The sequence below is a fragment of the Schistocerca cancellata genome, chromosome 2, assembly GCF_023864275.1.
Source record: "Schistocerca cancellata isolate TAMUIC-IGC-003103 chromosome 2, iqSchCanc2.1, whole genome shotgun sequence".
NCBI classification, from domain to species: domain Eukaryota; kingdom Metazoa; phylum Arthropoda; class Insecta; order Orthoptera; family Acrididae; genus Schistocerca; species Schistocerca cancellata.
Window position 1 is genome coordinate 355,642,310 of NC_064627.1, and position 25,040 is coordinate 355,667,349.

General features: G+C 44.1%; 1 protein-coding gene across 1 annotated transcript in view; it reads right to left on the bottom strand.

Annotated features, from left to right (window-relative positions):
* Nucleotides 1-23,245, bottom strand: part of LOC126154050 (kelch-like protein 10) — a 199,706-nt gene extending 176,461 nt beyond the window's left edge. Inside the window, exons 1-3 of the mRNA XM_049916111.1 lie at nucleotides 22,956-23,245; nucleotides 16,561-16,812; nucleotides 13,017-13,296 (exon numbers count right to left, since the gene is read on the bottom strand). Coding sequence (XP_049772068.1) covers nucleotides 13,017-13,296; nucleotides 16,561-16,812; nucleotides 22,956-23,245 — 822 coding nt within the window. The remainder of the gene's footprint in view (nucleotides 1-13,016; nucleotides 13,297-16,560; nucleotides 16,813-22,955) is intronic.
* Between the last annotated feature and the right edge of the window lie 1,795 nt (nucleotides 23,246-25,040).

Here is a 25,040-nt window from a genome sequence, read left to right on the forward strand (position 1 = left end):
CGGGACCAATGACGACTCAAGAGAATCTTAAAACATGACAGAAGTGCAACCCATCCGCAAATTGCTGCATACTTCAATACTGGGCTATCAACAAGTGTCAGAGCGCGAACCGTTCAACGGAACATTATCGATATGGGCTTTCAGATCAGAAGGCCCACTCGAGTACCCTTGATGACTGCACGTCACAGAGCTTTATGCCTCGCCTGGGCCCGTCAACTTCGTCATTGGACTGCTGATGACTGCAAGCATGTTGCCTGGTTGGACGAGTCTCGTTTCAAATTGTTTCGAGCGAATAGACGTGTACAGATATGGAGGCAACCTCATGGATCCATGAACCCTGCAAGTCAGATGGTTCAGATGGCTCTGAGCACTATAGGACTTAACTTCTGAGGTCATTAGTCCCCTATAACTTAGAACTACTTAAACCTAACTAACCTAAGGAACATCACACACATCCATGCCCGAGGCAGGATTCGAACCTGAGACCGCAGCTGTCGCGCGGTTCCAGACTGTAGCGCCTAGAACCGCTCGGCCACCCCGGCCAGCCCCTGCAAGTCAGCAGGGAACTTTTCAAGTTGTTGGAGGCTCTGTAATGGTGTCGAGCTTGTGCAGTTGGAGTGATATGGGACCCCTGATACGTCTAAATATGACTGACAGGTGACACGTACTTAAGCGTCCTGTCTTATCACCTGCATCTATTCATGTCCATTGTGCATTCCGACGGACTTTGGCAATCCGAGCAGGACAGTGCGACACCCCAAACGTTCAGAATTGGTACTGAGTGTCTCCAGGAACACTATCCTGAGTTTAAACGCTTCCGCTGGCCACCAGCCTCCCTAGACACGAACATTATCTACGTTTACATCTACATCTACATCCATACTCCGCAAGCCACCTGACGGAGTGTGGCAGAGGGTAGCTTGAGCATCTCTATCGGTTCTCCCTTCTATTCCAGTCTCGTACTGTTCGTGGAAAGAAAGATTGTCGGTAAGCCTCTGTGTGGGCTCTAATCTCTCTGATTTTATCCTCATGGTCTCCTCGCGAGATATACGTAGGAGAGAGCAATATACTGCTTGACTCCTCGGTGAAGATATGTTCTCGAAACTTCAACAAAAGCCCGTACCGAGCTACTGAGCGTCTCTCTTGCAGAGTCTTCCACTGGAGTTTATCTATCATCTCCGTAACGCTTTCGCGATTACTAAATGATCCTGTAACGGAGCGCGCTGCTCTCCGTTGGATCTTCTCTATCTCTTGTATCAACCCTATCTGGTACGGATCCCACGCCGGTGAGCAGTATTCAAGCAATGGGCGAACAAGTGTACTGTAACCTACTTCCTTTGTTTTCGGACTGCTTTTCCTTAGGATTCTTCCAATGAATGTCAGTTTGGAATCTGATTTACTGACGATTAATTTTATATGGTCATTTCATTTTAAATCACTCCTAGTGCCTACTCCCAGATAATTTATGGAATCAACTGCTTCCAGTTGCTGACCTGCTATATTGTAGCTAAATGGTGAAGGATCTCTCTTTCTATGTATTCGCAGAACATTACACTTGTCTACATTGAGATTCAGTTGCCATTCCCTGCACCATGCGTCAATTCGTTGCAAATCCTCCTTCATTTCAGCACAATTTTCCATTGTTACAACCTCTCGATATACTACAGCATCATCCGTAAAAATCCTCAGTGAACTTCCGATGTTATCCACAAGGTCATTTGTATATATTGTGAATAGCAACGGTCCTACGACACTCTCCTGCGACACACCTGAAATCACTCTTACTTCGGAAGACTTCTCTCCAATGAGAATGACATGCTGCGTTCTGTTATCTAAGAACTCTTCATCCAATCACACAATTGCTCTGATAGTCCATATGCTCTTACTTTGTTCATTAAACGTCTGTGGGGAACTGTATCAAACACCTTGTGAAAGTTAAGAAACACGGCATCTACCTGGGAACCCGTGTCTATGGCCCTCTGAGTCTCGTGGACGAATAGCTCGAGCTGGGTTTCAGACGATCGTCTTTTTCGAAACCCATGTTGATTCCTACAGAGTAGATTTCCAGTCTCCATAAAAGTCATTATACTCGAACATAATACGTGCTCCAAAATTCTACAACTGATAGACGTTAGAGATATAGTTCTGCACATCTGTTCGACGTCCCTTCTTGAAAACGGGGATGACCTGTGCCCTTTTCCGATCTTTTGGAACGCTACACTCTTCTAGAGACCTACGGCACACCGCTGGAAAAAGGGGGGCAAGTTCCTTCGCGTACTCTGTGTAAAATCGAACTGGTATCCCGTCAGGTCCAGCGTCCTTTCCTCTTTTGAGCGATTTCAATTGTTTTTCTATCCCTCTGTCATCTAGAGAAGGAACTACAGTGCAGTCGTCCTCTGTGAAACAGCTTTGGAAAAAGATATTTAGCATTTCGGCCTTTAGTCTGTCATTCGCTGTTTCAGTACCATTTTGCTCACATAATTGAGCATATCTGGATGCCTTGCAACGTTCCGTCCAGAAAATACCTCCACTCCTTCATGCTCTTACGGATTTATGGACATCCCTGAAGGATTCATGGTGTCAAATACCCTCCAGCACTACTTCAGACATTAGTCGAGTCCATGCCACGTCGCGTTGCGGCACTTCTTCTTGCTCGCAGGGGCCCTACACGATATTAGGCAGGTGTACCAGTGTCTTTGGCTCTTCGCTGTACTTCGCACAGACGAGCGAACAATATGTCTGTCTTTCAGAGTGTTTATCACGTGGAGACATTGAGAGCGTTGAGTATGGACCTCCTAAACCAGTCGATTCCTGTTGGCATGAGAGTCGTGGGATCGCGATCTCCATGAGCAGCAATATCACGGATCGAAAATCCGAAGTCTCTATACGCCGCTATAACGTCGAATTCCGAAACTTGCTGGTAGATGTTTCTCCTTCTTACTCGAGGCATAACACCCTCACAAACAAACAACATTCAAATGCGATTTCTGAATGAGGAATCAGCTACCTATAATTACGGAAATGTGGTACCGCCTTGAACAAACGCTAATTCCTACTTGTGTTTGCTCAAGGCAGAATCTCATTTCCTTAATTATATGTTAGGAAGCAAACAGGGACAAAAAGAGACCTTGAACCACAAGGTTAATACTCCTCCCTGCATAATGCGACTGCGCTGAAATGTTAATCATTTTCGTACACAAGCATATATATGTACCGTTCATTCCATTTACACTTTCATTATATGCCGCATCATAGTGTTGCAATATTAGTGACCAGAAATGTATATGAAAATGGACGTGTGTGTGTGGGGGGGGGGGGGGGGGGGCGGGTTTGCCTATGTGTGTTCCAGCGTAGATCAGAAACGCCTGAAGCTATTTCAACCCGACTTGGTGTACGTTTAAGTCCGTGCGAATAAGATACCCCTATTTGTAAGTATAGGACTGGAAAAGTGGTGACAGTAAGCATAACTTTGTAACGCGAATAGTAATGTCAAACACACTTAGTTCACACAGTTCAGTTTAGTTTCTTGCATGTTCCGTGGATCGTGCAGTACATGTAAGTAGGTATACAAGTAAGACACATTTCCTCTGTCGATACTTGGTTACAAGCAGACCAAATTTACATAATAGGATTTTTTTTTAAATCCCAGTCTACAACAAAATTTGATAATGATTGTAACCCAAATACAAACACACTATCTACTCAGAAGTTAATCTAGGGAGTAGGCGTTTTCAAATAGAAAATTATTTCAAATTTCTTAAAACTTCCATTATCTGCCAGTATATCTAATCCATTTTTGTGCAAGAGTAAGGTTAAGTTCAGGATAATGTAACCTGTTAGTAAATTATAATCCAAACAGAAAAATAGACGTAGGAAAACCAAGAAGGAGATGGAAAAATAAGTTGAGAAGACAAAACATGCTCCTAGCTTAATCCACGAAGTTAGGGAAAGAAGAAGAAGAAGAAGAAAGTCTCCCGCATGGCAGTCAACTGCGATGACCACTGAATTGAAGGCGAGCGTTCAAATAGACATAAGATGCAAAACACTTAGGCAACGTGAAAAAATGTAGCCCTTAGTGTTATCAACAAAAACAGCCATGACTGACGGCAGCTATTTTGCACAAAGTAGTATAAAAGGTGCTGAAAAATATTTGGGTAAAGTGTAGGCGAATAACATTGTCTCGCATAAGCAGATTCATTCATGGCAATTTATCCTCGCAAATACAGAAACCAATAGTATCTATTATCTCAAATATTACTCCATGGGATACGCATTATAACGTCGAAACATGGTTCTGTATTACAAATACCTGTAACGCTTCACATAACAAAGTGCTCTATGTTACGAGACAACTGCCGCAAAGCCGCAAAATAGGTTGAAGAGAACAATAACTGGATCTATGTGCATTTTTTGGTATGTTGTGTTTTGCAATATCACTTTATGTACCACTTCACACTGAAATATTGCGAAGATCGTCCACGGGAGATGGAGATAAGTACAAAATTGATAACAGTGAACGACGACCTCGCCAGAGGGCAGCTGTCAACAATATACGGAATCCGACACTGCAAACAAGATAAGCCTAGACTATGATAATCTTTAGGTTGGTCAATACAGCAGTTAGACCGAGTGTGACCGTAACAGAAATCTGACTGCACTTGCTGAGTCAGTCAAGATCGCAGCTGCCAAATACAGCCCGACGTTCTCCGCTTGCTTAGAAGAAAACAAAAGCTGAGTTTGGATGAAGTCCTCGAAATTAATAAACGTCTGACATAAAGCCTTCACTCTGTTTTGTAAACGTCACAGTAAAGTTATCACTCCTCCTCTCCTAACTTTCACACATGGGAGTTGGTACACCTTCAAGAAAAGCTTCCTTTGTATAGCCATCCCATATATTCGTTCGATATTTTAGCCTTCTCCTCTTTGCTTAGCATTGGCTTGCCATCTGAGCTCATGATGTTCGTACTTTTCCCCAAAGGTTGTCATAATTTTCCCATCGACTGCATTTATCTTTCCCAAAGTCATGCATGCTTCTACAACTTTCAGTTTCTTCCTCCACCCATTCCTGCTTTGCTATATTGTACTTCCTGCCAGTCTCGTTTTTAGACGTCTATATTTCCTTTTGCCTGCTTCACTTGGTGTGCTCTTTTGTATTTCTTCCCCTTCACTTTGATGTAATATGTGTTGTGCAGCCAGATAATGTACTGTAATTATATTTTATATTTTGTAATGAAGTGAGATAGTCACTCTGTATCACTATATGAAAAGCTTGTATCTGGTGAAATGAGCTTCGCCTGAAACAAATAAAATAAATTTTAAAAAAATATATTGTTAGTGGTGTGGTACTTGAACAGTCATCTCGCTTAAACATCTAGGCGTAACGTTGCGAGACAACGTGAAACTGAACGAGTTAATAAGATCAGTTGTAGGGAAGGAAAAGTGTCGACTTCGGTTTATTGGGTGAATTCTAGGCAAGTCTAATTCATCTGCAAAGGAGACCATGTACAAAATATTCGCATGACCGATTCTGGAGAACTGTTCCGAGTGGAATCCCCGCAGTGTCGGGTTAAAGAAAGACATCGAAGGAATTCAGACGCGTGCTGCTAGATTCGTTACTGGTAGATTCGATCAACATGCGAGTGTTACGAAAATGCTCCGCGAACACAAACGGGAATCCCTGAGGAAGAAGACGTACTTTTCGCGAAACACTATTGAGAAAGTTTAGAGAACAGGCATTTGTGACAGACTGCAGAACAATGCTACTGATATCAACATACATCTTGCGTAAGGACCACGGGGACAAGATAAATTAGAGATCGTACAAAAACATATAGATAGTCATTTCTCCTTAGCTCCGTTTGCGAGCAGAACACGAAAGCGGATGACTAACAGTGGGATACAGGGAACCCTCCTCTCTGCACCGTATGGCGGCTTTCCGAATATGTATGTAGATGATCCACAAAACTACCATCCAATATCTTTGACAAGCATCTATTGTAGAATCTTATGACACAGTTCGTGCTGTTCTCACATAACGTCCTGAAAGCTGTGGATCAACGCTATAGTAAATTCGTTATTTCTTGACTTCAGAAAAACATTTGGTTCAATACCAAACCAACGTTTAGCATCAAAACAAGATCGTATGGGGTATCAAATGAAATTTGTGTCTGGATTGCCGATTTCTTGTTAGGGACGTCGCAGCATGTTATCTTGAATGGAGAGTCGTCAGCAGATATAAAAGTAACTTTAGGCAACACCATTAAAGTATATTAGGACCTTTGCGTTCAGCAGGATTTGTCCCTTCTACAGAGCGATTTTCTTTTAAATGCATCCTGTCAAATCAGAAATAAGTCGTTCCTCACCTTGCCATGTCTTACTGTGAACAGTGTGCAGCGAAGTCCACTTAAAATGCGAAATCTACAATCCTTTTCATATGCTCTAATTTTCGTTCCTACTTTACTCTTTCTTTAAGAACTTCAACAATTGCGAGTCATAATTTGAAAAATCGTTCCAGGCATGTTTCTTGAAACCAATGTACTTTACAGTTATATACAACGTCTCCGTACTCTTTATGCAGTTCCATAAAAATCTGTTGCAACTGATCGTATAATAATGCATGCTACTTCAAAAAAATTGCTATTCGTATCACCAGTTTCATCAAGCGCTCCATGCCTCCAAATCTAGCACAAAGTGTTTCTTGATGTTCAGAATAACGAATCTCAAACAAATCACCTGTAGATAGTTGTAACTTTTTGCTCTTTAATAGTCAACTAAACCTCTAATTTCCTTTGCATGGTGTTGTAATGCTGTTCCATAGCACATTCGCAGTACTGTCGATTAGCGACTGGATAATAGATATTGACAATGCTCATCGTTCTTTTCTGCGATCCAGTTAATTTTTAGAGGTTTGTGACGATGGATCGCTAGACTGCCTCTTTTTGTGCAAACAGCTACTGGCTCTGTGTACTGCTTTTATACCACTAACAAATAGCGAAGGATAAACAGCTCTGATACCACGTTTCTGCTGAACTGAAGAAAGTCGTGCCGATGGAAAATTGCCGCACCACAAGGCGGCAGGAAAAACGTCGCATCGCACTGCTAAATGAAATGTGGCACTGTATCGAGAGAGGTCGAGCAAAGGCGAGACGAGTCGAGTGGTACCGAAACAGGCTGAGCCTCGGATTGCATACGTGGAGCATATCCAGCACACATGCAGTTTTGCACGCCGTGGTCGACCCTCTCAAACATTCCTTGAACCAATCACATGTTTGGAAAGATTCTAGTTTGCTCAGTAGTCGACGATGTGGCATAGTGTCGGCCGCCTTACAGAAATCTGTGAAGACGCCATCTACCTATTCACCTGTACCTTTTGTTTGTAAGATATCGTGTAGGAATTGTTCCCAAGCTGCTTACCCAATGAGTGGACCTACGCGAAGTACCCTATGCTATGACCTTTCCGAATGGTTTGCTGAGTACAGGTGTAGATCGAGCCCCTACCACGCCATAGTGGTACAAAGTGAGGCAACTGTTACTGAACTGAAGCCGCCATTTGAAGGGACGAGTATGAATACCGGCCGAGTGATGCGAGCGGTATGACAAACAACAAAGGGAAACTGAAGAATAAAATAAAAGGATGTTTACTTCACAATTTCTGCTGAGTAATCAAGCCTACCTTAAATGAATGTAGTTTCCTAGTTTTCCATATTAAGTCTACATCAGAGACGGAGAGTTACAGATATCTATCCAAAAATGTAGGGCTCGTTTCTGACAAGTAGGAGCGAAAATGCGGGATGTAATCGATTAAAGATAGTTGCTTCAAACTTACGAAGTAGCTGATTGGGAGATTAATTTGTCATTCGCAAAGTTTTTCACTCGCGATTCTTCTTTAATATTTCCTGACACATCCTCTGCGTCTGTCTTTTACGCTTGTTTTTCAGCCTGTCATTTATTTTTTGTGTGGAATAATTTTACCTACCTTCCTTTGCACAGTTTTATACTTTTTCTTTCTTCAGTTATTCTCGACTTGAGTAACTGTAGTCTACATTGTAATATGAGCTTGCCATTTCATTATCGCACAGGTTTCGAATAGGGATACAGAGTCCTTGTGTACGTGATTTGCATCTGTTAAATCATTATGTATGCAAGTTTTATCAGATATTTTAGATAATTTACTAACAGTAAGTGAAAACACTGCGTTCCCTTGCAAATGGCGGCTTCAATGTGGGAACGCTACACTAGCGCCAATGAGCAATCTAGTCTGTGGTGTAGGTCAGGGCTCTCCAAACCGTGGCCTGTAGGCAGCATGTAGCCCAAAGCTAGTATCAGTGCGGCCCAACAAGTGAGCACCTATCAACGATCGGTAAAAAAAAAAAAAAGATCCTTAAAAGCCCGTTCATGCAAAGTAATGATACCTCATATATAAAGTGTCAAATTAATTCCATTTTGCTTTTTTAGTGTCATAAGCGTGTTAAACTATACAGGGTGTTCCACACTTCATGTTACTCACTTCTAGAGTTTGTAGATGCGATTTTGTAGGTCAAGTTTTACAGAGGGACCCATATCCGGAAACGTAATTCAACGACGCTACTGAGCGTCGAAGTATGTATATACAGAGTGATTCCGTGATGATGTTACAAATTATCTTTGATGATGGAGAAGGATACATGTGTCAATTTCAAGTAAGGGTACTGTACCGGAAACGAACGAGCCGAAAGTTGTAAGGGAAAACGTTTCTGATACCTCTGACGGTGGAATACAAGCACTGGCACTGTTGTTGCTAACATTGTAGGACTGGGAACTTTTAGTGGAGGTAGTATGGACCTCAACAAGAAAAACTGTTCAGTAAACATGAGGTGTAAAATGGATGCCTCAAGAGCTATGACTGCTTGTTCAGTAGAGACGATGTGTTTCACAGCAACTAAGATGAACAAGTGCTCATAGCTCCTCAGGTATGCGTTTGAGTGTCCATATCTACTGGACATTTTTTTTCCTTGTTTTGTTATATACTACCGCATCTAAAATTTGCCTACCGTACAATCTTAACAACAACAGTACCAGTACATGTATTCCACTGTCAGAGGTATCAGAATGGTTTTCACTTACAAATGTCGATTCGTTCGTTTCCCCTTACCTCAAATTGATACATTTATCCTTCTCCATCGTCAGAGAAAGTTTGTAGCATCGTCATGAAATCATCCTGTATATACATACATTTACAAGCACCGGTGCCTGTAACTTATATTCTGTAGCGTCGTTGGAAGACGGACGCTTCCGGACATGGATTCCCACGTAAAACTTGATGTACTAAGTCCCCTCTACAGCCTCTAGAAATGTGTTCCACGAATTGTGAAACATCCTACACAGGGTGTTACAAAAAGGTACGGCCAAACTTTCAGGAAACATACCTCACACACAAATAAAGAAAAGATGTTATGTGGGCATGTGTCCGGAAACGCTTAATTTCCATGTTAGAGCTCATTTTAGTTCGTTCTTCCACCTACGCTCCATGGAGCACGTTATCATGATTTCATACGGGATACTCTACCTGCTCTGCCTTTACAAGTACGACACAACATGTGGTTCATGCACGATGGAGCTCCTGCACATTTCAGTCGAAGTGTTCGTACGCTTCTCAACAACAGATTCAGTGACCGATGGATTGGTAGATGTGGACCAATTCCATGGCTTCCACGCTCTCCTGACCTCAACCCTCTTGACTTTCATTTATGGGGGCATTTGAAAGCTCTTGTCTACGCAACCCCGGTACCAATGTAGAGACTCTTCGTGCTCGTATTGTGGACGGCTGTGATACAATACGCCATTCTCCAGGGCTGCATCAGGGATTCCATGCGACGGAGGGTGGATGCATGTATCCTCGCTAACGGAGGACATTTTGAACATTTCCTGTAACAAAGTGTTTGAGGTCACGCTGGTACGTTCTGTTGCTGTGTGTTTCCATTCCATGATTAATGTGATTTGAAGAGAAGTAATAAAATGAGCTCTAACATGGAAAGTAAGCGTTTCCGGACACATGTCCACGTAACATATTTCTTTCTTTGTGTGTGAGGAATGTTTCCTGAAAGTTTGGCCGTACCTTTTTGTAACACCCTGTATATCTCCGACCGTCCATGTACACAGGGTTATTCTAAATGACGGACACATTTTCAAAAATTCGTACGTATTCAATCCAAAATGAACAATCTTTGTACCAATGAAAAGTGGACGTTTCCAAGTTGGCGGCCGGCGTCGGGTGGGCGGTGATGGTTTCAGAAGCGACCGGTACAGTTCGCGGCAATAGGGCCGTCATTCCGTTTCACTGTCACTTGTGAGTGAGATGGCGACTGTGGAGCATAAGGTTTTCTGCGTTCTTGAGTTCGCGAAAAGTGAGTCGCAAATTGCAGCGCAGCGGGCATTGCGCACTAACTTCGGTATTCAACCAACTCGCAAAAGCATTAGCCGTTGATTTAAGCAATTTAAACAGACTGAGAGTGTGTGCAAAGGAAAAAGCACAGGGCGACCACGTGTGTCAGAGGATATGTCCGACGGATTCAAGAAACTTTTGTGCGCAGTCTCAGTAAGGCTACCAATACAGCCAGTCGAGAACTTGGAATACCTTAGCCAACCGTATGGAAAGTTCTGAGACGGCGTTTGCTGTACAAGCCCTAGCGATTACAACTTGTGCAGGCTCTCAACCCCAATGACAAAGAGAAGCTTCTCGTGTTTTGTGGTTATGTGCTAGCAAAGATGGAGGATGACGCATTTCTACAGCGTGTAATTTTTAACGATGAAGCGACGTTCTACCTTAGTGGAAAAGTCAACAGACACAATGTTCGCATATGGGTTTGGAAAATCCACATTCACCATTGCAACACGAAAGAGACTCACCGAAGATTGACGTGCTCTGTGCTGTATCCTGTACAAACGTTTATGGACCATTCCTGGGCGTGTTGGACATATTGGATCAATGTCTGTTCCCTCAAGTTATGGAAGATTCTCAGGACTTTTTCCAACAGGATGGAGCTCTGCCCCATTGGCACAGTGATGAACAAGGCATTTTGAATGACTCCATCCCTCAGTGCTGGATCGGTCGCAGGGGAGTTGAGGACCTGGCCCTGCATTTCTGGCCACCGAGATCTCCTGATCTCACACCTTGCGACTATTTCTTATGGTGTTACGTGAAGGAAGCTGTTTATGTCCCACCTCTACCAACCACTTGGAACGATCTGCAGAACCCGATCACTGCTGCCGTGCACACAGTAGCAGCAGATACACCTTCGTGTGTGTGGGACGAGTTTGGCTACCGCGTTGATGTTTCCCGTACACCCAACGGTGGCCACACTGAATGTTTATAACGTTTATCACATTTCTAATTATTAAATAATTATTAAAAACTAATTAATTACAAATTATTAATTTTTAAGTTGATGTCAAACATGATTTAAAAAACTTCGAAACCTCCTCTTTTCATTGGTATAAAGCTTGTTCATTTTGGATTTGTACTTGAATAAATATGAAGGTTTGAAAATTCACTACTGGCCATTAAAATTGCTACACCACGAAGAAGACGTGCTACAGACGCGAAATTTAACCGGCAGGAATAAGATGCTGTGATATGCAAATGATTAGCTTTTCAGCGCATTCACAGAAGGTTGGCGTCGGAGGCGGCACCTACAACGTGCTGACATGAGGAAAGTTTCCAACCGATTTCTCATACACAAACAGCAGTTGACCGGCGTTGCCTGGTGAAAGGAGGAGAAATGCGTACCATCACGTTTCCGACTTTGATAAAGGTCGGATTGTAGCCTATCGCGATTGCGGTTTATCGTATCGCTTCATTGCTGCTCGCGTTGGTCGAGATCCAATGACTGTTAGCAGAATATGGAATCGGTGGGCTCAGGAGGGTAATACGGAACGCTGTGCTGGATCCCAACGACCTCGTATCACTAGCACTCGAGATGACAGGCATCTTATCCGCATGGCTGTAACGGATCGTGCAGCCACGTCTCGATCCCTGAGTCAACAGATGGGGACGTTTGCAAGACAACAACCGTCTGCACGAACAGTTAGACGAAATTTGCAGCAGCATGGACTACCAGCTCGGAGACCATGGCAGCGGTTACCCTTGACGCTGCATCACAGACATGCGATGGTGTACTCAACGACGAACCTGGGTGCGCGAATGACAAAACGTCACTTTTTCGGATGAATTCAGGTTCTGTTTACAGCATCATGATGGTCACATCCGTGTTTGGCGACATCGCGGTGAACGCGCATTGGAAGCGTGTATTCGTCATCGCCATACTGGCGTATCACCCGGCGTGGTGGTATGGAGTGCCATTGGTTACACGTCTCGGTCATTGACGGCACTTTGAACAGTGGACGTTACATTTCAGATGTGTTACGACCCGTGGCTCTACCCTTCATTCGATCCCTGCGAAACCCTACATTTCAGCAGGATAATGCACGATCGCATGTTGCAGGTCCTGTACAGGCCTTTCAGGATACAGAAAATGTTCGACTGCTGCCCTGGCCAGCATCTTCTCCAGATCTCTCACCAATTGAAAACGTCTGGTCAATGGTGGCTGAGCAACTGGCTCATCACAATACGCCAGTCACTGCTCTTCATGAACTGTGGTATTGTGTTGAAGCTACATGGGCAGCTGTACCTGTACACGCCATCCAAACTCTGTTTGACTCAATGCTCAGGCGTATCAAGGCCGTTATTACTGCCAGAGGTGGTTGTTCAGGGTACTGATTTCTCAGGATATATGCACCCAAATTTGTTGAAAATGTAATCACATGTGGGTTCTAGTATAATGAATTTGTCCAATGAATACCCGTTTATCATCTGCATTTCTTCTTCGTGTAGCAATTTTAATGGCCAGTAGTGTAGGTCCATCATTTAGAATAACCCTGTATTACGTGCGGCCCAAAAATATACTTCTTTCCCCAGCGTGGCTCAGGTAAATTAAAAGGTTCTATACTCCTGGTGTAGATGCAGGAGAAGGGTGACTCACGTTGCGCTGAAAGAAGTGGACGTCGAGGAGGCCGAGGCGCACGCAGCGCATGAGCAGAGGCAGGTAGCGCATGCGCGCCGCTGGGTTGACGGCGGTCCAGCGCAGCACGCAGCACCAGACGAGCTGCTCGCTGCGCGCGTTGAGCCAGTCCGTGCTGAGCAGGGCGCCCAGTTCGGCGGCGGGCAGGCACAGCAGCGCGTCCGTCTCCATCTCGACGCGCGGGAAGTGCCGCAGCGCGTACCGCCGCGCCGCCCTCTCCAGCCGAGTGCACGACGGCTGTCTGCGCATGTCACCAGTCGCCAGTCAGCTGGAGTGGCGAGTGGCACGATGCGTTGTGCACCAGACAGAATGTACAGGGGGTGGACAAAAATTTGGGAACACTAAAACACAACATATCGTCATGCCTGATACGGTGCTGGAAACCCGCTGGCATTCTAACAGCTTTCAACAGTCTCGGAATGCGATCACGCTCCATTCTCTACAAAGTAGACCACAAACACTCGACAATAATGAGATAGGGCGATTGTGGTGATCAGGGGCGATGTGACAGTTCATCTGGTGCTGACAAAACCATTCACGGACGATGCGAACTGTATGAACAGGGGCCTGTCGTCTCGGAACACAGCATCACCTCTGGGGAACAAAAATGGCACCATGGGATGGACTTCATCATCTAAAATGCTCTCATAATCCTTGGCAGTAATGCGACGTTGCAGAGTACCCGTGGGTCTCATGGAATACCACGATATGGCTACCTGATTCACCATCGAATCCGTGTCATGTTTTCCTGGGGAAGCAAACTCGGGCAGAAGTTGGAAACAGTGTGAAACAAGATTCATACGACCAAAGGCCTTTCTTCCACTGCTCCACAGTTCAGGTATGCTTCATTCTGGATCCGCGCCACCGCTACGGTCGCAGTTTCGAATCCTGCCTCGGACACGGATGTGTGTGATGTCCTTAGGTTAGTTAGGTTTAAGTAGTTCTAAGCTCTGGGGACTGATGACCTCTGATGTTAAGTCCCATAGTGCTCAGAGCCATTTGAACCATTTGAAAGGAGCACACTGGTAGATTTGGAGCACTGTAGATGGTGGAGAATTGGTACCAGGTGTTCACATGATTCCCCCCCCCCCTCCCCCCTTCCAACACTTAACAGAAATGTGGTGTGTATGTATGAGTTGTATTTTGCGTAACTCATATGCTATAACACTTTGAAATTGAGTTGAAGCACTAGTACATCTACGATATTCAGGGTGAATCACCTGAAATTCACACCGTAAATATTGTAGAAATGGAAAGTGCTATTGACGTGCAGTTTGCACAGAATGGACTGGTAGTCAGGGGCTCTTACTGTTAGCCGATAAACAGATTGTAATGATACTTAGGAAAGGTATTTCTCGTGCAAACATACATTTTTTTTTAAATGGAGCAATGCCTACTGACATTAAAAAACGAAAAGTAGGGCAAATTGGAACGTCAGTGGTGTCTGTTGTAGGATTGTAGTGCGAGTCGTTTACGAGATACCGTATTTTGAAGTTTCCACACTGACACTTTTTTATTGAACCTGCGTAGTTGCAATGAGCGAATTGTTATGTTTGCTTATAGTGTGCTTGCCTGTTCCTTCAGTGCATTGGAACTTGCTAGGCAGTGTGTGATGGTCCAAGCAGTAGGTCGTGCGTGGACGACGGGATTTACCACCGCAGAAAAAGCCAACATGCTGACGGTGTATCGAGAGTATAGGAAGAATGCAGTTCGTTCTTGTACGGTATATGCGGCAAGATATCCCACTAGGCGTCAACCATGTCGGAAATTATTTATCAATCTTTTCAACCAGTTACATGAAAGCGGTAGCGTAACACCTAGATACGTAATAGAAGAAAACAAGTGACGACAGAACAGGAGGAAATTTAATGCTCTTGCTGCTGTTGCAGTTGATACGCCCGTTAGCTTCCGTGCAATCGCACGTGGAAGTGTGAGCCACTCAGGTGGCTGGTTCAAATGGTTCAAATGGCTCTGAGCACTATGGGACTCAACTGCTGAGGTCATTAGTCCCCTAGAACTTAGAACTAGTTAAACCTAACTAACCTAAGGACATCACAAACATCCATGCCCGAGGCAGGATTCGAACCTGCGACCGTAGCGGTCTTGCGGTTCCAGACTGCAGCGCCTTTAACCGCACGGCCACTTCGGCCGGCGCCACTCAGGTGTCCTCCGCACTCGCCATTGACCTAGGTTCTATCCCTATGACATTTATCTCCATCAAGATCTGCCTGGAAGCGATTATGAGAATCCTGTTACCTTTTGTACATGGTCATTAAGACAAGACACTCCAGACGTATCATATATCTCGTTTCATGATGAAGCCACATTTATCAATCATGGCCAGGTAAACCGCCGAAACATGCACTATTGGTGTGTCGTCAGTCACCGGTGGCTCCGTCAGGTGGAACGTCAGTTTCTATGGAGTGTAAACGTGTGTTGTGGAGTAGTGAACAATCAGCTAGCAGGCTCGTTTTTCATAGATGGCGCAATGAACGCGCACAAGCTAGAACGCGTTCGTCTGCAGACTAAGGGAAACCTGTGGGACCAACATAATGGCTGTCCAGCTCATAGTTCATGAAGTACTACGGCATGTCTACACAAATTGTTTCTAAATCGTTGGACTGGACTGAAAAGCCCTGTCCCACTAATTTTAAGCCTGTAGTCTTTGTTCTGTGGGGAAACCTGAAAGACGCTGTCTACAAGGACATACCAACTATACCCGATGATATGCAACGACGTATTACTGCAGCCTAATCGGACGTCTCCGCTGAAATGCCAGCACGTGTGCACCAGTCGTTCCACACCAGACTGGAAGTGTGTTCTGCCGCTGCTGGTGGTCATTTGAACACAACCAGTAATGGCCAATTGTCTCGTTACTGGTCAGAATCCACACAACTAGTGTATACACTTGGGTTGTTCCTTAGTGTGTGCTACCACAGGTACTGTGTCAGTGTGGGAACTTTTCAAAATACGATGTCCCGTAAACGACTCTCACTAGAATCCTGCAGCAAATATCGCTGACATTGTAATGTACTATATTTTTAGTTTGCTAATGTAAAAAGGCATTGTTCCATTTAAAAAACGCATGTTTGCACATAAATACACTTTCTAAGCATTATTACCATCTGTTGACTGGTTTAGCCGGCCGGTGTGGCCGTGCGGTTAAAGGCGCTTCAGTCTGGAACCGCGTGACCACTACGGTCGCAGGTTCGAATCCTGCCTCGGGCATGGATGTGTGTGATGTCCTTAGGTTAGTTAGGTTTAATTAGTTCTAAGTTCTAGGCGACTGATGACCTCAGAAGTTAAGTCGCCTAGTGCTCAGAGCCATTTGAACCATTTTTTGTTGACTGGTTAACAATACGAGCCACTGACTACAAATCCAGTCTGTGAAAACCGCACATCAATAGCACTGTCCATTTCCGCAATATTTGCGGTGCAGGTTTATTACATACTTCGATGGTTTTTTTTTTGTGCTTACAACAAGAGGACTTACTGCTGAAATTACCTAGCGAAGAGCATGATGTGGATGCAGTTACTGGGAGAAAGCATGCTGATGAGCAAGTCGGTGCAGAGGTCGTGCAGCCCGGTCACGCACAGGTAGTCGGCGACGACCAGCATGCGGTAGACGTTCGCCTCGTTCAGGGGCAGAGGGCGCAGGTATGCGTAGTCCAAGATGAGCCTCATCTCCTCCGTCGTCACACCAGGGATCAGGACGTCCGTCTTGCAGACCGTGTGTAGCTTTGTGGTGAACAGTGTCCTGCGGCAGCGGGACGTACAGTTGGAAACGCTAGGCAGGCATACGTATAGGTGATCACCAGCTTGAGTAAAATCGTCACACTTACTAATCTTGAGCTTTCGACACCTGTCATATCTAGTCTTTCCTATGCCAATGTTTCACGGATATCTATTCCACAAACGTTCTATACCTCCAAACACCTGAACGACACACAGGATCCTTTGACATCTCATGAAATTTCCTCTCACAATGAACACCTCAGCACTAGCCGCAAGTTCGACTGCTATAAGTTTATTTTCTCCGCTCTAATTTCCAATCCTGGTACGCTGCCACTCTCATGAACATTCGAGTGACCCAACAGCTACCAACACTCCTTGTCCTCTCCCAAAATACCCCTCCCCCCTTCCTGGTATTTAGCCATCCTGTTAGCTGTAGCTCTTCTCTACCTGTCCCATCTTACATTAGGAGTTCTCCTTCCCCCTTTAAATACGCTATCCATTTCCCTATCATATTATAGCCCTGCCCGCATGTTCTGTTACCCACCATACACCACAACTTCTATCCCTTTCTATAGTTACAACCAGACGGATCCCTCTGGTTATATCCACACCTTATAATCCAGCAGAATACCCTCCTCTAAATATTTTTCCCCATAATAGGTCCCTTAACTTTAAGTGAAAGGGCAGTGCTTCATTTTAAGATCGTAATCTATCTGTGATGCCTTTTAAAAAACTTTTTATTGTTTTTGTTTAAAAAAACGAATAAAAACAGCATTTAAATTTTATATTATGAGCATAAATAAAATTCAATTTTTTGATAATTTTAAAAACATATATAAATGTCTCGTCCTTCATATTCTTTCACTATATGTATATTTTAAGCCGTCTGGCTGAAGAGCGACAGGTTTGTACCGCTAACAGACCGATATGGGATGAGGGGGATGAAAAAGCATTAAGGAAAAATATCTATCGGCTCCATCCGTTGCAAGTTTTAGGAACCCCCTGAAATCCTATAGGGACATTCACATTACCTCGCATTCAAAATCCGTTTACCATTCCAAACACGAATCCTTCTCCAACTCATCCAGTTGCCATATCATCTTCTCTTCTTGGAGCACCTTTGAACGCCGTACATTAAACGAAGAAGAAACTTCCATCTTCCAATACCCTACCCTCTAATTACCAATCCAGATACCGTGCTGTACCATTACACCCATATCATTCCTCATATGCTCTTCCTTGTCTCATCCCGCCTCTCCTCTCCGGATTTTCAGTCATCCTCCGCTCCCCAACCATGTAGTCCATCCTGACATATCCCCTTCTTAGAAGCCTTAGGTAGTAGCCACGTCCCGCCCTAGCTTCACCCCTTCGTATCCATCGCTTCCTTCTACCTCCGACCCTCCCGTCAACCTCAGTAAAAAGGAGATTGTCTCTTACGGATTTGTAATTGCTCCATTATAGCAATCATCTTTTCGTCTCCTCCGTAAACATGGGCGCTCACAGTCAGCACCACCGACCGTTATCTCACAGCAACACCAACAATTTTCAAATCACAGAACTGTATTATCTAAACAACAAAATTATTACCTTCCTATTGTTTTAAACTCAAAATTAACACTATGATTGCTCCTGTTTGCCGGGAATCTAAATTACAATTAAAAAAAAAAAGGAACTCTCACAATAAGGTTTTAGGGAGGTAAACCGCTGACTCCCGTTAAAAGCCCAGTGCTCCTCTCATGTATGAAGCACAAATTACACACCCAAAGAAAAGCTGCGAGAGGGACCAGATGACGTCATCAGGCCAAACTTCTAAACTGCCTACCTTTGACGCTCGATTATTGGTCCTTGCTTCTGTCCAATGTCGAAAACCCGAACCGATTCATAATTAAGCACGTACTTCTGATTACTATTGAAGCTATTGCACTGTAATCGAATTTCGGCGCATAAAAGACATGTCCAATGTGGGAACAGTACACTGAGAATTTTGTCTCTCTCAAGTACTCCTCTGCGTCCCCCTCCCACCCCCACACATCTTCCCTCATCTCTACAATTACAACCAGGGGCAGGCCTTTTGCTTATATCGTGCCCTAAAAGCCAACAGAAAACCCAGAGTTCCCCCCCCCCCCCCCCCGTAAATATTTTTTCCCATAACAGGTCCTTCAGCCTTAAGTGAAAGTGTAAAGATAATAAGATGACTGTTTAAAACAAGACATTTTGATGACTTAAACAAGTTGAACTTGATTGTACTTTGTGACGCCACTAGTCTTCCTCCACCACGGACTAGCCTCATTCGGCTGCTCCCTGGTGATTGTATTAAGAAATACTAGCATTCTGTAATAGTCATCGTCGAATAATTGGTGCTATATTCCGTTCGATTACTCTGTGTTTCCATTTTCTTACTTAAAAAATATCGAAACAGTGGTTGGCAGGTGCACCTTAGCACTTCTGGAACTGTAAGAATAACAGCCTGGTAATACTACTGAATTTTCTGCGCCAATACGAGTATGTGTGTATGTGTGTGTGTGTGTGTGTGTGTGTGTGTGTGTGTGTGTGTGCACGCGCAAACGAATGATGAATCCCAAAACTTTGAAAGATTATTATTTGAATAAATAAATAAACTTAATATCTAACCAAAAAAGGCAGTCATTTAAACCTCGTGGCTTGAAGGTCCAAGCACTGTATAAATCGTGGACTGTGGTCGGGAGAAACCTCCACACGCCCCGCACCATCCCTCTCCCTCCTCCCCCCCCCCCCCTACCTGTGCGATGTTGTTGCTATGAGACTAAAAATTAGAAACGGGTCCACAGCTTCTGTAAAACTTTTGAACGACATTGTCTTGCCTTCAGCTGTTAGATTTTCATTTTGTGATTTTAATTTCAGCATTAAGTCATTTCCTAACTTAACATAAACCTATATGTCAAAATCGTACGCTTCAAAATGGCTTAATGCCTAAATTGCAGTCGTAAAATACAATTCTAACAGCTGAAAGCAAGATGACATCATTTAAAAATTAGATGTATTCGAAATGCCTACAACAACGAACAAGGTAAAATCCCAAAAAATGAGCGGTGTGTCTGCAAATGACACTTACATTCCAATTGTTTGTTGGTTTTCCATGGGAGACAGTATTTTCATTCTCTAGTGTTACTTATTTTATAAGTGTGTTTGTTGCCCCTGATTTATTCCTGCCCGACATCTTTTTCGGGGTTTTACTCAGGGATCATCATCATTTGTCGCGATAAACACTCGTTTCTACCAAAATGTGAATATAAAATTACGTAATGCCGACTATACGTGTTCGCGCTGGATAATGGATTGCAGTGTGGACCACGTGTGAACATTGCTGTAACATGTGGCGATACTTCGATATACTGCACCTGTGTTGAGACTACACGTTAGTAAATGTGTAAGACAAAGGTAGTGACGAACTCACATTGTGTTTAAGGATAGCATCTTACTTTACATAGTGCAAACTTAAAATGATCTTCATTGTAGTAGAACCCATACTTCCTGAGTATAACTTGTTAAGCAGCCAAAATTAACTGCCAAACCCGATGCCCCTTAACCAATAGGCCACGCTCACATAGGTCAAAGGTTAGGCTGTTAGATTATTCCGAACTTTAATAATCAAAAATGAAACGGGGTGTCACAAAACGCGTGTTCAACTGAACAAACAGCTGACACGGAAAGAAGTGAAGAGTAGTAAGACTCGATACAACGGCGGAGTCTGGCATGAGCACCTCACTCGCCGGCGTTTACACCGCAATAGGCAATTCCGCCTGCCTTGCCTTTCAATTGTGGCTCATTTCTCAGATATTTTTATGAACAGTTTCAACGCCAGCACTAACAAGCGTTATGTCATTGCATTCATGTTTTCAAAAACTTTAGAATGCCGTAAAAAAAAGTACATTGTTCCATTAAGAGAAAATATTGTTTTCAGTAACTCGTACGAGAGTTAAGATTACTACCCATAGAATAAAATTAAGTGCGTGTCTGTCCACTATCCCTCACCGAAAACCTCGTTTCGATATCGTGAACCGGTCACGAAGCAAAAAAAGGTGTGTCTTTAATTACAGAAACGTATTTACAGCCACTTCGGTTGCACAAACTTCTGTCAATTGACCACGGTTTCGACTGCACTAGGGCAATCTTCATCAAAATAAGAAGTTACATAGAATACATGTAATCACACCATAGTTTAAAACGTCTGAGCAAAAGTGCTCTCGACAAACAGAAATGTCATAGGAATAAACTACGAGGTTTTAAAGTAAACGCCTTGTGGTCGTATTCTGTCTCCTCTAGTCCATCTGTTGCTGTCGATAAGCCACTGTGTATTCATTCAAGATGCGCGTGTAAACTATGTCCTATCAATATGTTATGGATATAAGTTAAAGGAAGTGGAAATATTGCTAAATTTACTGTAATGGGTGATTGTACAGTGTATACGTCAAGTATGTTTCTGAAGAAGTCTTGTGCATCGATCGCTAACTAGGACCCAGACTGGTTCACTCAACGAGTGTTTGTACAATCTAGTCAGATGACAGTCCCTCCCACCACAGTAGTTTAGCTTTTAGTATCTTTTTATAGTATCTGTTGCTCGGAAAAAGTACTTAATCTTCCAAGATGAGATGGTAGGAGACTGACCCTCTTTGCTGATATGTCTCGAAACAGGAAACAGGATATATAAAATTTAAATGCAGCGTTGTGATTCACTGCAGCGTTTTTCGATGGTTTCCAGTATTTTTTAGACGTGCATGGTTGGGTCGACCACTGCCTCATGCACTGCAGGTGACCAAGTTTTTAGCCTGGTGCCAGCCTGTCGTCAAAACCCGCCGAGTCACATTCCGACACATCCAAAGATCTATTATTTTTCTCCAAATTACGCCAAGCCAGGCCGGCTGCTTTGCTCTCTGGCATCCACCCCTCACGCCAATTTTCATCGCAACCGAAACATCTGGCACCAAACTGGTTGACTTCTTACAAGGGAACCTCCCCATCGCACCCCCCTCAGATTTAGTTATAAGTTGGCACAGTGGATAGGCCTTGAAAAACTGAACACAGACCAATCGAGAAAACAGGAAGAAGTTGTGTGGAACTATGAAAAAAATAAGCAAAATATACAAATTGAGTAGTCCATGCGAAAGATATGCAACATTAAGGATAATGTGAGCTCAGGAGCGCCGTGGTCCCGTGGTTAGCGTGAGCAGCTGCGGCAGGAGAGGTCCTTGGTTCAAGTCTTCCCTCAACTGAAAATTTTACTTTCTTTATTTTCGCGAAGTTATGATCTGTCCGTTCGTTCATTGACGTCTCTGTTCACTGTAATAAGTTTAGTGTCTGTGTTTTGCGACCGCACCGCAAAACCGTGCGATTAGTAGACGAAAGGACGTGCCACTCCAATGGGAACCGAAAACATTTGATCGCAAGGTCATAGATCAACCGATTCCTCCACAGGAAAACACGTCTGATGTATTCTATACGACACTGGTGACGGCATTTGCGTTACATGACAGGAATATGTTGTCGACTCACCTAACTTGTACACTTGGTGAATGGGCAAAAAGATTCTTCTACCTTGCCCGATTTAGGTTTTCTTGTGGATGTGATAATCACTCCCAAAAAAGTGATGAAAACTTAAGAGTTTGTGAAAACTTAAGAATTTGTCACATAAACTGCAACAAATGAATGCAACAGTTTCACAGTCTAACAGTTTTCCTTGTGCTCTGTCAAAACATATCTTTTTACCTCGTATCGGATGGACGGACGGACAGATAATAATTGTCTGAAAATAAAAAATTAAACTTTTCACTCGAGGGAAGACTTGAGCCAAGGACCTCCCCGTTCTGCAGTTGCTCACGCTAACCACGGGACCACGGCGCTCCTGAGCTCGCACTATTCTTGATGTGGCATATCTTGCACATGGACTACTCAATTTGTATATTTTGCTTATTTTTTTCATAGTTCCACACAACTTCTTCCTGTTTTCTCGATTGACCTGTGTTCAGTTTTTCAAGGCCTATCCACTGTGCCAACTTATAACTAAATCTGAGGGGGATGCGATGGGGAAGTTCCCTTGTTAGTTATTTGCTCCATTTCATTACAAGGTACGTATATTCACCGCCTGTTTCTTAAAGTGAGCTCTGTCGCTGCACTGTTGTAGGTACGCACCTGAAGTACATGCTGCAGGTAGAGAGGACGACGCGATGCACCAAGAAGAATCCGCCGTCAGCGAGTCGGACGACGGCGTCGCACAGCAGCTGCCGCCGATACAGATCGGACAGCGCGAGCGCCCGCCTGGCGTTCAACAAGTGTGGCCCCGTCCTCAGCAGCCGTCCGCGCTCCTCTGGCTCGAGTTCCTGCTGATGTTCGCGCCCAAACTTCGGTAAAAACCTCAGCAGCCGCGTCAACTTTTCTCTCAGCCCCACACATTTTCTGTTCGCTGAGGTGACAAAAGTCATGGGACACTTCCTAATACCGTGCCGGACCTCCTTTTGCCGGCGTAGTGCAACAACTCGACGTGCTATGGACCTAACAAGTCTTTGGAAGTCCCATGCAGAAATATTGAGCCATGCTGCCCCTATAGCTGTACGTAATTGCGAAAGTGTTTCTGGTGCAGGATTTTGTGCACGAACTGACCTCTCCATCCTATGAATGTTCGACGAGATTCATGTCGGGTCATCTGGGCGGCCTAAACATTCTCTCGAATTTTTCACAATTTTCTTCAAACGAATCGCGAACAACTGTGGTCTGGTGGCACAGCGCCTTGTCATCCATAAAAATTCCATCTTGTTTGGAACCGTGAAATCTATGAATGGCTGCAAATCGGCTCCAAGTAGCAGAACATAACCATTTCCATTCAGAGGTCGGTCCAGTTGGATCAGAGGAACCAGTCCGTTCCATGTAAACACAGCCCACACTATTATGGAGCCACCACCAGCTCGCACATTGCCTTGTTGAGATCTTGGATCCATGGCTTCGTGGGGTTGCGCCACACTCGAACCCTACCATCAGCTCTTACCAACTGAAATCGGACTAATCTGACGAGGCGGAGAGTTTGCAGCCACTTAGGGCCCAACTGATGTGGTCACGAACCCAGGAGAGGCGTTGCAGGCAAAATTTCGCCGCGCTGTTCTAACGGATACGTTCTGCGGACGTCCCATATTGATTTCTGTGGTTATTTCAAGCAGTCTTGTCTGTTGGCACTGACAACTCTACGCAAACGCCCGTTACTCTCGGTCGTTAAGTGAAGGCCATCAGCTACTGCATTGTTCGTGGTGAGAAGTAACGCCTGAATGGTTCTAATGGCTCTAAGCACTGTGGGACTTAACATCTGAGGTCAACAGTCCCCTACACTTAGAACTACTTTAACCTAACTAACCTAAGGACATCGCACACATCCATGCTCGAGGTAGGATTCGAACTTGCGACTGTGGCAGAAGCACGGTTCCGGGCTAAAGCGCCTAGAACCGCTCTGCCACAGCGGCCGGCGAAATAACGCCTGAAATTTGGTACACTTGGCGCGCTCTTGACACTGTGGTTCTCGGAATATCGAATTCCCTAATTATTTCCGAAACAGAATGTCCCATGTGTCTATCTCCAATTACTATTCTGCGTTCAAAGTCTGTTAGTTCCTGTCGAGCGTCCATAATACAGCCGGAAACCTTTTCACACAAATCACCTGAGTGCAAATGACGGCTCCGTCAAAGCACTGCCCTTTTATACCTCGTGTACTATCGCCATCTGTATGTGTGCATATCCTACCCCATTCACTTTTGTCACCTCAGTGTATGTTGACTTAACTGCGGAGACGAACTCAGAATGGAGTAACGAAAGTCCCACAGTGGTTGATATTGTATCTGCTATAGTTCTTGGCCTCCATAAAGTACCTTTCAGTGACTCTGAAGGGCCGACTGAAAACAACAGGAAATGAATCACCGTATTTCAGAGACTATATCTTCTATATAATGAAGATAGTGTTTCCTAATATCCTTGCATAGGACTATAAAATTTTTATTTTGAAACGAACCATCTCATTTTACAAGGGTATATCTTTTAGCTGCTTCCACATACAATCTTGGGGTACTTCTGGCTTCTCCAGACTTACTCGTACGTATTTTACGGTTCATCTTCGTCTACACTTGCATCTACAAGATTACTCTGCAATTCACAGTTAGGGGCAGAGAAAAGTTTCATCGGACCACTTTCAAGCTATTTCTCTACCGTTCCACACTCCAACAGCGTGCGGAAAAAACG